Here is a 15,213-nt window from a genome sequence, read left to right on the forward strand (position 1 = left end):
AAATGAATACTGTATCGTTGATGTCATGCTCTACTGTATCTCTGCTTCTTTTCATGAGAGATAATAAAGTTGATGTGGATGACTAATAGGTAATTAATATCAACAACAAATCATTAAAAACCTGTGATGTTCCGTTTTTATTTATTTATTTTTTTTTAGCTCAGAGGTTAGAGATGATGTCAGTATTGTATTTAATGTGTGCATGCACACTCTCACACACTCAAACGCACAGAAGCTGCAAAGTATTCAGAGCAAGTGAAAAGGAGAGCGGACCTGTTGCTAGGCAACCCCAGCCTCCTTGCTCACTGGTTCACTTCAAGCTTAAAGATACAAACACGCAGGAAAAAACTGTGGTCTCTCACTTTTACCCATTGTGCGCTGCTTGAACGGCACAGACGATTCCTGTGAAAGCTCTCTTTCCCACACAGCTGTTTATTTTAACCCAAAGAAAAGTGTTTTAGAAATCCATCTGTACCATGAATGTGCTGCCTACAAAGCCATTTGCATGTCAGATCATGTTACATTTGATCCCAAGTTAGTCAGTTTCTTAATTTCACTTTGTCAACAGCTCAGATTTATACTTTTTGTGCCTCTGATCTCGGATCTGATGAGCCCACAAAGCAGATCTTAAGTGTTTTCATTTTTTGGCACATTTGGTATGGCGTGGTTTCTTTCCTCCTCTTTCTTTGTGCTTCTGTATTTTGAACATAGTAAATGTCTCTTCTTCTGACCTCTCTCCTTGCCGTTTGTCTGCAGGCAGAGAACTTGCTGCTGGATGCAGACATGAACATCAAAATAGCCGACTTTGGCTTCAGTAATGAATTTACTCTGGGGAACAAGCTGGACACGTTCTGTGGCTCCCCGCCCTACGCAGCTCCAGAGCTCTTCCAGGGCAAAAAGTACGACGGGCCTGAGGTGGATGTCTGGAGCCTCGGAGTGATCCTCTACACACTGGTCAGCGGCTCGCTGCCCTTCGATGGACAAAACCTCAAGGTCGGAGGGATGAGTGTGTGTGTGTGCACGCATTACATAAGTGGAAGTCTGTATTCTGTGGGTGGTTGTAGTATTTGTCATGCTGGTTTCTGTTCCCTCTTCGTGCAGAATGCAGAAATTGAACTCTAGAATGGGTGAAAGTTATTCTCTTTGCCTGTATTGACTTTCCAAATTTGCATTAGTTGATGATGTGTGTTCGATGTTTAAAGAGAGGAGATTTAGTGTTTTCTATGAACTGCTTTTGCTACCAATCATTCACACCACCTATCACGCTGTGCATTCAGTCAGTACCCACATGACTCATTCTGGAAGTGCAGACACATTTTGGGTGGGCGATATGACATTGAATGTGATGGTATTGATATTAAAATGCCAGAGAAATATAATCTAGGCTTACTGAGCATGCCTTTTGCTCTACCTCCTGTTGAGTTTTATGAAAATGCAGTGCTTGACAGAATAAGCACATTCATTACAGCTGTGTTAACAAGCGTTACTACGTGCATTAACCTGCTCCGTGTCTGAGCACATGAAAGTTGATAAATGAGCTGAACAGTGGCGTTAAATTGCGATGTTACTCTGTACCTGGGAACTGGAAGTGCATTCGCTTATTAAAGCTAAAGTAGAAATACCCACAAGTCAGTGAATTTCATTTAATGCTTATATCACCCACGTCCTGTGCTGCAGCTCTGATTGAATCAGAGCTTTTTGAAATGCTAACCAGCTTATATGAATATGGTTCCTGTTTAATAAAGCTGTAATTCATTTGTAAGCATAGATAATGTTTAGCTTGGCTATGTGGAGCCATATCTGATTGAGGTAGGGGAATACTGATGAGATTTCCTCTTCGCTCGCATCATAAAATCTTTACATAAATCTTTGGATGGTTAGTTGCTTTGTTTTGGCCAAATTTATTTTCAAAGGAAAGCTGTGTGTGTGTTTATGTTTAAAATTGCTGATTGTTTGCGCTTACTGTTGACTTTTCATATACCTGTCCATCTCCAGGAACTGAGAGAGCGTGTGCTGCGTGGTAAATACAGGATTCCTTTCTATATGTCCACCGACTGTGAGAACCTGCTCAAAAAGTTCCTCATCCTGAACCCTTCAAAAAGAGGCAGCCTCGAGGTATAACGCACAGCAGTGCCACACGCACATACTCATAAGTCACAAAATGCCTTTAATTCAGTTACTGTATTTGTTTCCTTATGAATGAAATGATCATTTCAGCCACTAAATGTAACTGCATGAATCCTACAGATGTTTTTAATGTAGCTCGTTGCTAAGAATGGTGTTTACAGCCCATATAAGACTGTAAAGTTAGACTTGCTTCATCAGCCATATGTGAGTTTGTTGCTGAGGTGTAAAGTGCTTTTTAAAGACTTAGTAAATACCTGTTAAGAGTAATTTAATTTGGTTGCACTGAATGTGGATGGAAGGTAACTTGCTCGGATGAAAAATATTACTAAGGTGACAGCGAAGGGGAAGTGTTGCTGCTTGCATTAGCTTGTCATGTTGTAGGTTTTCCTTTAATAGCGTATGTAGTTATTCCTGATCCTTGATTGGTCGTGCTGAAGCAACCCCATAAATTCAGTTTGTTTTTAAAAATGAGTCATGTGCCTGTTCGTTTAAACCCACTTAAAATTGTATGCACTTGTTTCAATCAGCAGAGTGCATCTCGCTCAAACAATGAATGTACAGTCTAATCTGCTTTAAGAAGCCAGTGGATCAATAACTCTTAACTGAACCCTGCTGTGATTGCACTCAGCATTTATCAGACATACAGTCTTTATATAATGTCCATTTTCATCATCATGGACTCTGCAGCGTATAAGCGATATTGTGGATTTCATCCTTAGTCTAAATGCTTCTGTCAGTGTAGTATCTGAATTGTGACACTGTTAGTTGCCCAGGAGAAAAGTCTCGGTGAAGTAAAACAAAGAGACAAGTGAACTACTACTACTCTGTTCATCTTTCATCCTTCCCCACACTCCTTTCTGCCCATTTGTCCTTTTTGCCAACTCATGCCTCCCTTTATCTGTTTGTTTGACTTGCTACCAGCAGCAGATAATGAGAGACCGGTGGATGAATGTGGGCTATGAGGAAGAGGAACTCAAACCCTACATCGAACCTCAGCCAGATTATAAGGATCCCAGGAGGACAGGTAGGCAAGAGAAAAAAGAAAAGGAAAAAAATGATGACTCTCTAAACCCCTTTTACTTCATCACACACAGCCAAGCCTGTATACATTCTCTCTTTCTCTTCTTCTTTTTTAATCTTTAGGAGATGTATAAAGTTCACTATTCTAATTATAACATGGTTTTACTGTATGTGCAGACATCATGCTGCAGATGGGATTCTCTCAGGAGGAGATCCAGGACTCGCTGGTGAACCAGAAGTACAACGACGTGATGGCCACATACCTGCTTCTGGACTATAGGAACTCTGAGGTTACTCAGGTTTTTTTAAATGCATGCTTCACCCAGTAATACCAGAGTCATAATAACTATGCAAGGTACTGTATGTCAGAGCTTAGCTGTCCCTTATGAAGAACTGACTCTATCTTTATATATCATCTTTTTAAGAAGATGTATATAAAGATGGGTTTTTTTTTTTTTTAGTCCTTTCTGTTTACGTGACCTACACCACAGTTTCTTTCTCTTTCTCCCTCGTATTAAGACGTCTGTTTTGGTTTTTCCCTCAGCTTGATGAAGGTGGCATCAAACCTCGGCCCGGAAGTGACGTAAGCAACATAAATGCTCCCTCCCCGCTTCATAAGGTATAATGAGAACACGTAATGTCTTCAGCTAGCGCTTAATGAGGTTTCCCCAACTCCAGCAAGCGACACAGATACACTGACTTGATCGCACACATGTAACAAAAGCTCTTTACTTTGATGTTTGAGGTTCTTAATCATACACATAGGTCATGGCTTCTACATTAAACTATCCCATTGTGTATTTAAGCATGTTAAATGCTCCTCTGACGTTTGTGTATCCTTTCTCTCTTTAAGGTACAGCGCAGTGTGTCATCCAACCAGAAGCCTCAGAACCGCCGAACCGGCGACCAGGGTGAGATTGGTGTGTGTTGAAGGGGAACGGGAACACTGGAGACATAGTTGTAGTTGTGTTGTAGACATGGAAGCTCAAGACGAGGACAAGATTTAGGCTGGAATAAAGGTTAACAAGGAGAATGAACAAGGAAGAGAAGGTTAAGCGAAGGAAGTAGAAGAGTGAGTGCATGAGTAGAGGGTTTGCTATGACTGCTTCCTGTTTGAGTAAAGTAAAGTAAGGAAGTGACAAACCAGCAGACAAAGCAGAAGAAAGGTCCAAGGTTCAAGCCTATTAAGTGCTGTCTGACGCACTGTCTTCCTTTTTTTTTTTTCCCAGGCTCCTCCTACTCTAAAAGGGGAGGTCAGACAGACAACCGGTCAGCAGGGGAGGATTCTGGGAGGAAGGGTTCATCAGGCAGCTCCACCACCAAGGTGCCGGCCAGTCCTCTGGCCTCGTCCGACCGCAAGAAGAGTGCCACACCCTCCACCGTGAGACCTAATACCCATACTGCTGATATATTTGCATTTAAGCCGCATCAAAAACACAAGGGTTGTATTTGCGTCATCGCTTGGTACACACACAAATTCCCAAACATGCGCACAAGTAACTGCTGCGTCTGCAGAGCTGTAATTTTTGCCCTTTAGTGTATGCTGTCATCAGCCATAATTACTCACATGCTGTGGTCCAAAGATCAAAATAATTCCTAGTTAATTATCAAACTAAATAAAAACAAGTGGCCTTTAAACTATGAACATCTTAACTGCTCTGTGAAAGTGAAACTGTGCGGGTGTGGAGCTGTTACACTGCGGTAGTATGTAGTTGCTTTTACATTAGCGTGTGTTACATCTGCATATTAGTTAGATAACGCCTTTATCTTTAAGTTATATACACCCAAACGTCTCACCAGGGATGAGAGCAGCGTCCACAAACTTGGTGAAGAACTTGGTTTCACAGCCTTGTGCCGGGCTCAGGCTTCCGAGAACGAGAGCTCAGAAGCTCGTCTTTCCGGTTACTCACACAACCCTGAACAACGAGAACATGCATTCCACAGCACATCCGCCCGCATTGGTTACATCTTCGTTCATTCAGTGACGTACGCACGTGTCACATGCCTCAAGTGCATTCACCCGCTCTCATCTGCTCAGTTGGCATCAATTGGCAGAACCCTGAGGGAGTCTTATAACTGTAACATCTGACACAGGAAGTGCCTGACAGGGATCTGTATTTGACGCCTACCATTAAACATTAAACTCAAACATAACTGTAAAGGTCGAGTGTGCATATGAAAAATATTTTAGGAAATTTCATGTCCAACCGTTTTGGTTTGAAGCCCCTGGTCAGACCTCTTGGTTTGACTGTGTGGGTGTTTAAAAACTTTGCTCGATTGACTTCTCTCTTGAGGTTTGTTGCACCTGTCACCTCGACACGCCTTTAGATATTTATTATTCATTTATCTGTGGGCTTTGGTGACATAACAGACATGTATTATAGCTCTGCCCAACCTCAAACTGTGCGGAGCTTAACTGTCATTCTAATGGAAAGTGCACGCGTGGGAGTGGAGAGGTTTCAAATGACTATTCAAGCATAGCAAGGTGAAAATGAATTGGGTTTTTTTTTTGTTTGTTTATTGTGTCATTCACAGATCATTTGGACGAGGGTGCATAAAAATTAATTTGATCCAGGAAATTCTCTTGAGCGCTAATTACGGAATGATTTCATTCATATTAGGTTGTTTAAGCTGCTTGTCCTTTTTTCATTGAGGAGTTTGCTGAAAGGCTGTTCCCTGGATACCTTGGTGGGGTCATCAACCCTTAATCAAACCTTTGTCCCTTTTTTCTAACATTTCTATTTTGATGCTCCTGCTTTTCAGAATAGCATCCTGTCCACCGGTACCGGCCGCAGTCGGAATTCTCCTCTGACCGACAGAGCCACTCTCGACCAGAGCATCCAGAACGGCAAAGACAGGTACACAAACGCACGCACACTAAATACACACACAGAATTACAAATGAGAGAAGACAAGGGCAAACACAGCCACTCAGGCGTCCTCACAGGGACTCTTTCTCGTCATTCAAAGCCCAACTAGTTGCTTTGAGGCAGCGCCGCTTCTTCACTCATATACACATAATACAAACGCACACTCACCATGGTTTGTGAATGAAGCAGTCCCACAGCTGTCTCAGTGACTGAATCCCAGACCTTGGCTGGTACTCTCCGGAGCTCTGCCAGCTGGCTCAGGGAGGCCCGCAGCCTTCCCCCAGGGTGGGGTGAGCTCTGCTGGACATGGAAATCGGGCTCTCTCGGGAATTTAGGCCAAACCTCCAGAAGATTACAGATTACTCGTGATGGCCTGATGGAGGCCGGGAGAAAGTCCCGACGTGCAAGCACATCCAAGTGTGCAGGTTTACGTACTCGATCTTCAAACTCTGCTATTTTCTCTTCAGCTAGAAAAAATAAAATAAAAACGCATAATAGAAGTGTCATATGGGTGTGACACCTATAAGTCCCTCCAGAGTCCCTCCATGTGTCACTCCCATGCTGCACCAAGGTAAAAGAAGGTGCAGAAGTGACATTAATCCTATAAAATCCCAGATGGCTAAAAGTAGCATTTAAGTTAAATAATCGACTAGTCCCCATTTTCTTTAGCCTTAAGTCAAGCTTCCATCTTTTTCCCTCCCTCCTTGTTTACTGGAATGAGCTACTATGCAGTTTTATGGACTATTCCCCCTATTTTCCACTTTCTAATTTCCCATTTTAAACTTCCTGCGTGTGATTCATCCTCCCAGCTCTCCTCTCATCCTCAATCCCCTTTCGGTTTTTAAAAGAACGGTCCAAATCTTGTTGCCCTTTGACGGTTCTGCGCGTGCTAACTTCTGGTGTCAAGCAGCTCATAATACGTCCCTGCATACAGCTATACGCACATCACTCATGCTTAACCCAGCCATGTGCTTTGTGGGCTTTTTCATGAGCATTAAACATAAAACCAAACCATAATCCGTACTAGGATGCAGCATTCATGGTCATGGTTCATACTGCTTTGTTTACCTGTTCATGTGTCCGTCTCAAATGACCCCATTGTTCCCAACGTGGCGCACCACCTACAGTATGGCAGATTCAGTTGAATCCAAGTAGAGGCTGTAAAATCAAGTCTCCTCTGCGTTCACTGTTGGAAACGGTCATTTGAGACAGCATTGCTTTTTTAGTACTGTGGGTCTGTTAACTATGGTAGGCTCTGCTAACTGAGTGGTTGTCATCTGCTTTGATTTTAAAGTTACTTTATTTGATCATCACTAATGCTTTGAAGTTTGGGCTTTTATACTTGTTATACCCTACCCACACCACCCCCTCTCTCTCCCCTCCCCCTTTCTGTCCTTTTCTAATTTCCTTAATTTGGCTTCTTTTATCTGCTGCTGAGCCTCCCTCTGGAGTCGCTCACATTTTCTTGGCACCTCCTTCCTTTGCTTTATTCCAGCTTCCTTTTTCCCCCTCTTCTTGTCCTTATATTAATCTTTCTTCTTATTTCTTTCTTTTCCTCCCCTCTCTCTAAGGAGATTAGAGACTTGTGATGGAATATTAACTCTTAGTGGCACTATATGGTCCCCGCATTCACCTCCTAATAGGCTTACATATGCACAAATACATCCACTCACATGCTGAGAGGCGGCTGGGCATGCACAAATTTCAACACGAGTCATACACACTCAGACACTCACTACACACTGGGTTATCCAGTTAATATTTTCCATCACTAGCCATGCTAATCCCTGTGTTTCTCTCAGCTGTGTGTTTGTTTTCTGTATAAATGTCCCTCTTTCTCTCACTGTTCATTCTTCCACACTCTCTTGATATCTCTTGTCTCTCCACAGTACCACTCTCCGCTGTCCCTTACACTCTGTGTGTGTGTGTCTGTTTTTTCTCTTGTGCATGTGGATAAAGTCAAGTTAAAGCTGTCGGTAATGTGCAGAGCTTTGTAGGCCGTAGCAGCCTCCTGATTAGCAGAGGGTTCAGGAAGTACTGAGCATTTTGTTTGTTTTTGTTTGTTTTTCTTAAGTAATTCATAAGATATGTCAGTTGTGCAACTTTGTAGATGATAAAATAGATGGAAAAAGTTTGGATTGTTTATATTTGAGGAGGTATGTGAAAGTGGTAAGTCAGGAACTGCAAGCTCTGATCTCCTAGTGACTTACCCAGCTGGTTTACTGTAAGAAACTAAACTTGTTAACATGTCATTTGCTGGAATCTGCATTTTTGGCATGACTGTTTGCAAAGGAAACGGTTTGTTGTCACAATTGACTTAATATAGCACATTTTGCTTCTATCAGTAGTATTTAGTTTGAAAATGTAACCAAAGAAATTTGTCCTAAAAGAGGCAACAAAGCACATTTATGGTTTGTTATTTTACTTAAAGGATGTCAAGTTTTTGAGTGTGTTTTTCTTTTTTCCCCAATGATGTACACACGTAAGTGAAATTTGGCCGATCTCTGCTAAACGCTCTATTTAGAGGTTCTGTCAGGTTGATGCCTTCTCTGCACCAGTTTGACGTCTGTGTTGAACTCACAGATGCACGAGTGCAGGTGGTCAGAACGGACTTTGGGGCTAAAGATGGAAACTACATTACACTCGCGTTGTCATGGAGGGAAGATCTGGCAGATTTTAAACCTAAATGAAGACACGGATGGTTGTTTTATCTCTTTAATTTATAGGCAAAACTTTGTTTTTACTGTGTGTTTATTGACTTTATCCACATAATTTGACTTTCTGCTGTGTGTGTGTGTGTGTGTGTGTGTGTGTGTGTGTGTGTGTGTGAGTGAGATAAGAAGCTGGGCTCTTGTGCTCTGCCCTCTGTGTCACGTACATTTTTATATGTAAAGATAAAGGCACAGGCAGCCTTTTGAATGTGGTTTCTGATTTCTTTATGTGAAACCACAATGAAGCAATGTTCACAGCAACGCACTGGCCCTCCTCCTTTGTTCCAGTTCTTCTGCTGTGTGTGTGTGTTTTCTGTCGCTCTTTGTTTCTACTTCCTCTGTTCTTCCTCTTGTGTCCTGTTTTCTCTGCTCTTCTCTCCCTCCTCCCATCTTCCCCCCTCCCCCCTCCCCCCCTTACAGTGTATGATAAGTGCTGCTTCTAACCATACTCCACTTCACCTCCCTGCCCACCTACACACAAACCCCGCCCGGTGTGCTTGTGTTTTGTTTTTGTTTTATTTTTTGGGGTGGATGTTTGATTGTGTTTCTGTTTGGCGTGCCTGTCCTGTCTTACTCGTGTTTGTGGGTGTGTTTGCATATACACGTGTGTGTTTGTGTGTGTGTGTGTTGGGCGGGGCACTCCTCCTCCTCCTCTTCCTCCCCGTCCTTCCTCTCAGCCTAAACACTCCGGGTTCCCGCGCCTCCACTGCCTCAGCCGCTGCCGTCCTCTCCTCCTCCTCCTCCTCATCCTCGCGTCCCCGCCACCACAAGTCCCTGTCCTCCTCCAATCATCCATGCCCCTCTGACCTGCACGCACCACGGCCCAGGCAAGTCTCTCACACTCTCTTTTTGTCTTTCTCACACACACACACACACACACACACACACACACACACACACACACACACACACACACACACACACACACACACACACACACACCTCTCTGCTCAGATCATCATCTTTCCTGCAATGGACACAAAAGAAAAAGAAGAGATGAAGACGGGATAAAGTGATTTATCCCAAGCACACTAAGAAAATGCAGTAAAGTGTACAGTAATCAGAAAAAACCCCTCTTTTTCTTATGATGGATATCCTGCATAAAGCTTATGGTCACTGTATAACTTCACGCTAACAATTATTTCCCCCCCATGACGAAGCAGAACTGTGAAGAAACGTGCAGCAGCAAACTAAGTAACACTGCCATATCTGAGGCTATGCTGCTGCTATTCTTGCTGTGAAATGCACTGTCTGCATGTATACGTTCTCCACTATAACATCACCATAGTGAGATGGTCAACATTTCTAAGACTAGCAATCATAGGCTCACCAGTTACTTAGCAACGGCCAGGAAGTACATTGTGGAGCTCAGAAAAGCTGCACAATTGTGGAGATGTTGACATAGCTCGTCTTTGGCCAGTCACTCACATTCAAAGCTCTCATCTATCAGTGGAGGCATAACTGAGCAGGCAGGACTTGAGAACAAGATGAGCAGGTTTATTTTTTTATTTTTTTAAGCTGTCCTGTACCTCTGACAGGCCAGAGCAGTTTTTCTACTCCTTTTTGTTTCCTCGCAGCATAAACCATCTGCGGACTAACAAGAATTATGTCTCTATACTCAGAAGCCTTAATAGATTGCATAAGAATCTCGGTTTGATAATCCTACACCTGTTTTCTCAGTACAACGTATAAAATAGAAAAGCTGAAGGAGCGGACGGGACGATCCCTGTGTTGTGTCATTTAGAGGAAATAAAAGAGAATGTGAAGTTGCTCTGGGGAGAACCAGACAAATTACAGATGTAGCTGTGTTACTTTCTGTTTATGTGAAAACACCTTTGTGTTATCTGTTGCATGTCCTCTATAGGTATTTTCCATTTGTCCCCGATTTGATATTATGGCACACATTGTGTTTGTTGATGAGGGTTTTCCCCGGCTGGTAGAAATGCTTTTCAGTTCTGTTTGTGGGAATTTATCCACCTTTAAGGTTTCCCAGCCTCAGTGTTTTGTTCCCAAAGGCTCTTTGAGGAAGATTTTTCCCCTCATACAGTCTCACTCTGATATATGTAATCCTCCCTCAGTTATGAATTTGCCTGGGAAAACCCCATTTTCATCTATTAAGCATTAACTGTGCTCTGACATTGTTTCTTTGAGTCAGTGAAATGGAGTAATGACCCGAGGATCCTACTGGCCATGTGTGTGTGAACTGCCTGTGTATATTTGCCATCTGTGTGTTTGTCTGTATATGTTGCTCTGTTGGCTAGCTCCCCTGCTTCACAGTGTTTGTTTCACGGGCTACTTTAACATTTTTGGGCTTTAGTTCAGACAGCCGTGTCTCACAGAACAAGGTGGAAGGACTGTATGTGTTCCTCAACTACCTTAAATACAGTCTGCAGACCCCCCAGCCATTTTTGTGATAGCTTTCGACCCTTTATTAAAACAAAAAAAGAAGACTGCTAAATGTCTGACTGATTCCACCCATGCACGTGTTAAGGTGGCCCTTTTTGGCTGTATGTGGTTTTGTCTGCTCTATGTTGAAGTCTTGTTCTGTTGCATGCGTCGTTCAGCAGTCAGCTTGGGCTGTTCAGAACCTGGTTGGGAACGCTGGAAAGAAGGTACCGCTTCAACACGTAGACTGTACCCTGATTAGGCACCTTTTTTTCCAGAACATAATCTGTACCCTTAACTCACATCCATTCCTGTTTGATACATCTAGTATGAAATCTTTCTGAATGACGTGCTCATAACAGTACTGCCATAAAGCAGGTTGGTGCTGAAACGTATATGGGGTAGATGCAGACTACAATATGACCCTGAACCACCTTAAAATAAGCCTTTTCTCCACTACTCCACTTAATGTGCAAGTGAGAAGGAAAATGGGTTGAAATCAATTAGAAATATTAACCAGTCTGATTAAGTTTATCATCTTCAACTAAAACACTGGATACTGGTCCCCACTAATCTGCCTCATCCAGCTTTTCTCTCCTTGAATTTGCATCCATGTGTGTGTTGGATACCTTTGATCTACTGGACAGCATGATCACATCTACATCAAATTAAAGGACACCCTTGAGCTGTTTTTCGCTCCGTCTCACTGGTGCTTTGAATGGAGCCCCTTCTTTCGTCTTCTTGATTTTGAAGCTGTCAGTGGGATTGTGCAGTACTGTTTGGTTTCTGTCGCACTTGAGAAACTGCATTTTTGATCAGCACCACCTGCTCTCATAAGATTTCAGCAATCATTCAAGCTAGACTGTGATCATACCAGTTACTGGCAACAACTTTCAGCTGGTAGGCAACTGTTAAGATCGGCACCTGAAGCGTCCGAGCGGTCTTGCTACATTGCCAATGAGTGTTCATTTTTGTATTCCTGCTCTTCTGTGTTTGTTTGTCTGTGTGTGTGTGTGTGTGTGTGTGTGTGTGTGTGTGTGTGCATGCATTTGTGCTTGTTTGTTGCCATCTGCTGCAGGCGTGCCGCAGCCACACGCTGTCATGGAAGATGCACATCCTTACAAAGCAAATCCAGCCTTTTAGCTCAGTGACTGCAACCAGTCACTGAGCTAAAAGCGTTCTCGTGTGTGTGTATGTGCGTGTGCACGGGCCACTGACCTCATGTGGCTCTAAATACTGACTTGAGGGATTAGATGAAACACGAGGATGAGTAGACGTAAATACTTGTGTGACCTTGCGCTGAAGTTAACAGCACATCAGAAGGAGGTGATTTTTAATCTTTAACTGTTGGACTAATTTTGTGTTCCTGTCCCACACTCTTCTCCACTGCAATCCTCTCTCTTCATCCCTTTTCTCTCCTCCTGCATCACCTCCCACACTTCACTTTCGTCTGCTTCATCCTTCTCTTTCTGTGTTTCCTTTATCTCCTCTCTTCTGTCTCCTGTCCCATATCCATCACCATTCTTTTTCATTTTCACCTCCTCCTTCCCGCCTCTTTACTTATCGCACCTTCAAACCTTTTGTTGCTCGCAAAAAATGTTTCGCACTTCTTTCCTCCTCCTCATGACCACTTCTCCGCTGTCCTTCCTTCCTCTGTGTCTTTACCATCCTTCTCTTTTTCTCCTTCTCGTCTTTCCACCCTCTCTCCTGTAGTGCCCCGGCGCAGCGGGCACCCGGCGCCTCCCCTTCTGCCCACAACATCAGCAGCGCCGCCGTGTCAGACCGTACCAATTTCTCCAGAGGGGTGGGCATCCGCAGCACGTTCCACGCAGGTCAGCAGCGGAGTGCCCGGGACCAGCAGGGCTCCGCCTACCCCGGCGGGCCTGCTTCTCCATCACTGTCGCATGGCAACAGCCAGGCCCGAAGAACACATGGCGCCACGGGGATTTTCAGCAAGTTCACATCCAAGTTTGTACGCAAGTGAGTAACGGGCGTAATCCGCACACAAAAAGTAAACACTGGTTAGTTGATGTTTGATTCTGTAGCGTTAGAGAGCAACGGAAGGAAGTAGAAAAACCTGAAGTACAGGAGAGGACGTGTGGTAGAAGGAGGAAGCGTGGAGTTTGGTAAATGCAAAAGCAGTTGTGATAACAGCTAGTCTATTTATTATCCAGCTACCAGTGCAGTTTAAAGCTCTATTGAGGTTTCAGCTTGAACCAGAAAATGACTAGGTTTCCATTACAAGTCATTTTGATATTCTCTGAGGAACATTGTACTCTGTGGTCATATCATCACTGAGTACTTTTTTTAAAGGGGCTGGTCTCGTCTGTCACTAACCACGCGCTGATCTGTAACTGTGCTAAGAGCAGAAAGGGAGAGGAAGGGAACAGCTGTGCGTCCTCTATAATTTTGCTTGGAGCAGTGGTGACGGAGGAGTAATTTTGGTTGTGGTTCCAGTCTGGCCTAGTTTTCATCTCAGTCTTGTAGTGCAGGTTGCAGCAGTGAAGCCGCTCTCAAGGGTACCTGATTGTAATGAAAGCCAGCACTGTTTATTTCGACATTTATAACTTTCTCTGGAAGTAAAGTGAACTTTTCCTGCTTTGATCTGGCTATCTAACTCTGCTGGGTAAATACAGGATACTGATTTTTGCATTTGTCAAATAAATAAGTTTCAGAAATTAGATGTTGCTGATGTTAAAAATGTTTAAGTAATCAAATAATGACGCTAATGTGATATAAAGTGTTGTTTTGATGGGTATTAAGGCACATTTCCTACTTTAGCATTTACAGCAGCAGGTCTGCATATGTGGAGTTTGGACCTGACTCCAAATGAACTGCACTGTCATTGTTTGTCATATAGGAAGGAGAATAGCGTTCTTCACACACGGCTGAGTAAATAATGCAGATTTATGAATTTATTATTGGTTTTAGTGTTCTTATAAGATTTGTTGACTGACTCGTTACAGTGAACTACCATAAACCACATAAACACGGTTCCTTACAGATGCATGGCCCGCAGGTTGTTTTACACTTGGCAAAGTTGATCACGTAACAGATGTTACATTTAAGATATCATATACTTAATAAGAGAAGTGAGTTTTTAACATAGCTACCTCACAGTGAGAGCAAATGCTAGAATGAAAGATGATCAGGACAGGAAGTGACAAAAGTGAGAAAAGTTCCAAGTGAGCAATGTGTCACAGCCACCACCTGAGGTTTTTTTGTTCTTTTATCCTGTGTGTGTGTGTGTGCGTGAGGAGAGAATATGTTTGCTTGTATTTTTAGTTGTTTTTGTCTGCTTCAAAATGAGCGTGTGTGTAGCCTACGTGCATGGTGTATAGTCTGTCTGTGCATCTGTGTGTAGGGTACAGGCACAGCCACTCTCCAGGCCTCCCACTCAGAGATACTGTAGCTCCGTGGCGACAGTATCCATGGTTACACCGGAGATATCACTTTTCCCTCAACTATAAATACCGCTACTGGGGACACCTTGATACACATGCTCACACACACGCAGACAGTTATGTGCCTGTAGCACAGCAGGCAGACAGATTGTGTTGCATTTGTACATTTTGACCTGTCTCTCTCTCTCGCGCACACACACACACACACACACACACACACACGATAAATCTGTGTGTTTTGTTACCATATTATATAAGCCCCCTACCTGGTCTGGAGAGCAATGGTTTGTCTGTGTTGAAGGAGATAAAAGTTGTTGCTTAACGTCTGCTTTTCTTTTTTCTTTTTGTCATTTGTACATGTGTGATTTGTGTTTTTTATAGCAGCTGTTCTCTCGCTTTCTCTCTTTCTTTTTAAAGTTTTATCACATTTGAACTTTTCACCTCACAAACGCTTCTTTTCAGGATCATCCCGGACATCTTTGTGTAAGGGAGGGGAGTGTGTTCAGAGAGAGCCCATTAAATCCCTCTGAGGTGTTTTTGTTCACACATTCACACCAATAAAGGGTACATCTAAACACGTTCAGATTGCACGTCGACCGCAGTGCAGTAACTTCTTCTTTTTGTTGTTGTTGTTGTCCTTCTTCTCTTTGTTTTAACTGTGGTGTTTGCCGTTTCAATCCCAAGTGAGTCTGGACT

The 15,213-nt window shown here is 43.2% G+C and overlaps 1 protein-coding gene across 9 annotated transcripts in view; it reads left to right on the top strand.

The window, feature by feature from the left end:
* The window catches only part of mark2b (MAP/microtubule affinity-regulating kinase 2b), a 51,752-nt gene that overhangs the window by 29,249 nt on the left and 7,290 nt on the right, over positions 1-15,213 (top strand). For 4 of the 9 annotated variants that reach the window (XM_031736767.2, XM_031736772.2, XM_031736770.2 and 1 more), the window contains exons 8-17: positions 757-993; positions 1,996-2,115; positions 3,049-3,151; positions 3,325-3,437; positions 3,692-3,766; positions 4,001-4,067; positions 4,377-4,528; positions 5,911-6,005; positions 9,406-9,555; positions 12,827-13,093. In XM_031736767.2, the coding sequence (XP_031592627.1) occupies positions 757-993; positions 1,996-2,115; positions 3,049-3,151; positions 3,325-3,437; positions 3,692-3,766; positions 4,001-4,067; positions 4,377-4,528; positions 5,911-6,005; positions 9,406-9,555; positions 12,827-13,093 (1,379 nt within the window). The remainder of the gene's footprint in view (positions 1-756; positions 994-1,995; positions 2,116-3,048; positions 3,152-3,324; positions 3,438-3,691; positions 3,767-4,000; positions 4,068-4,376; positions 4,529-5,910; positions 6,006-9,405; positions 9,556-12,826; positions 13,094-15,213) is intronic. The other 5 variants (XM_031736769.2, XM_031736771.2, XM_039609426.1 and 2 more) reach the window with 5 other exon arrangements.

The sequence above is a fragment of the Oreochromis aureus genome, linkage group 3, assembly GCF_013358895.1.
Source record: "Oreochromis aureus strain Israel breed Guangdong linkage group 3, ZZ_aureus, whole genome shotgun sequence".
In the NCBI taxonomy this organism is placed as follows: domain Eukaryota; kingdom Metazoa; phylum Chordata; class Actinopteri; order Cichliformes; family Cichlidae; genus Oreochromis; species Oreochromis aureus.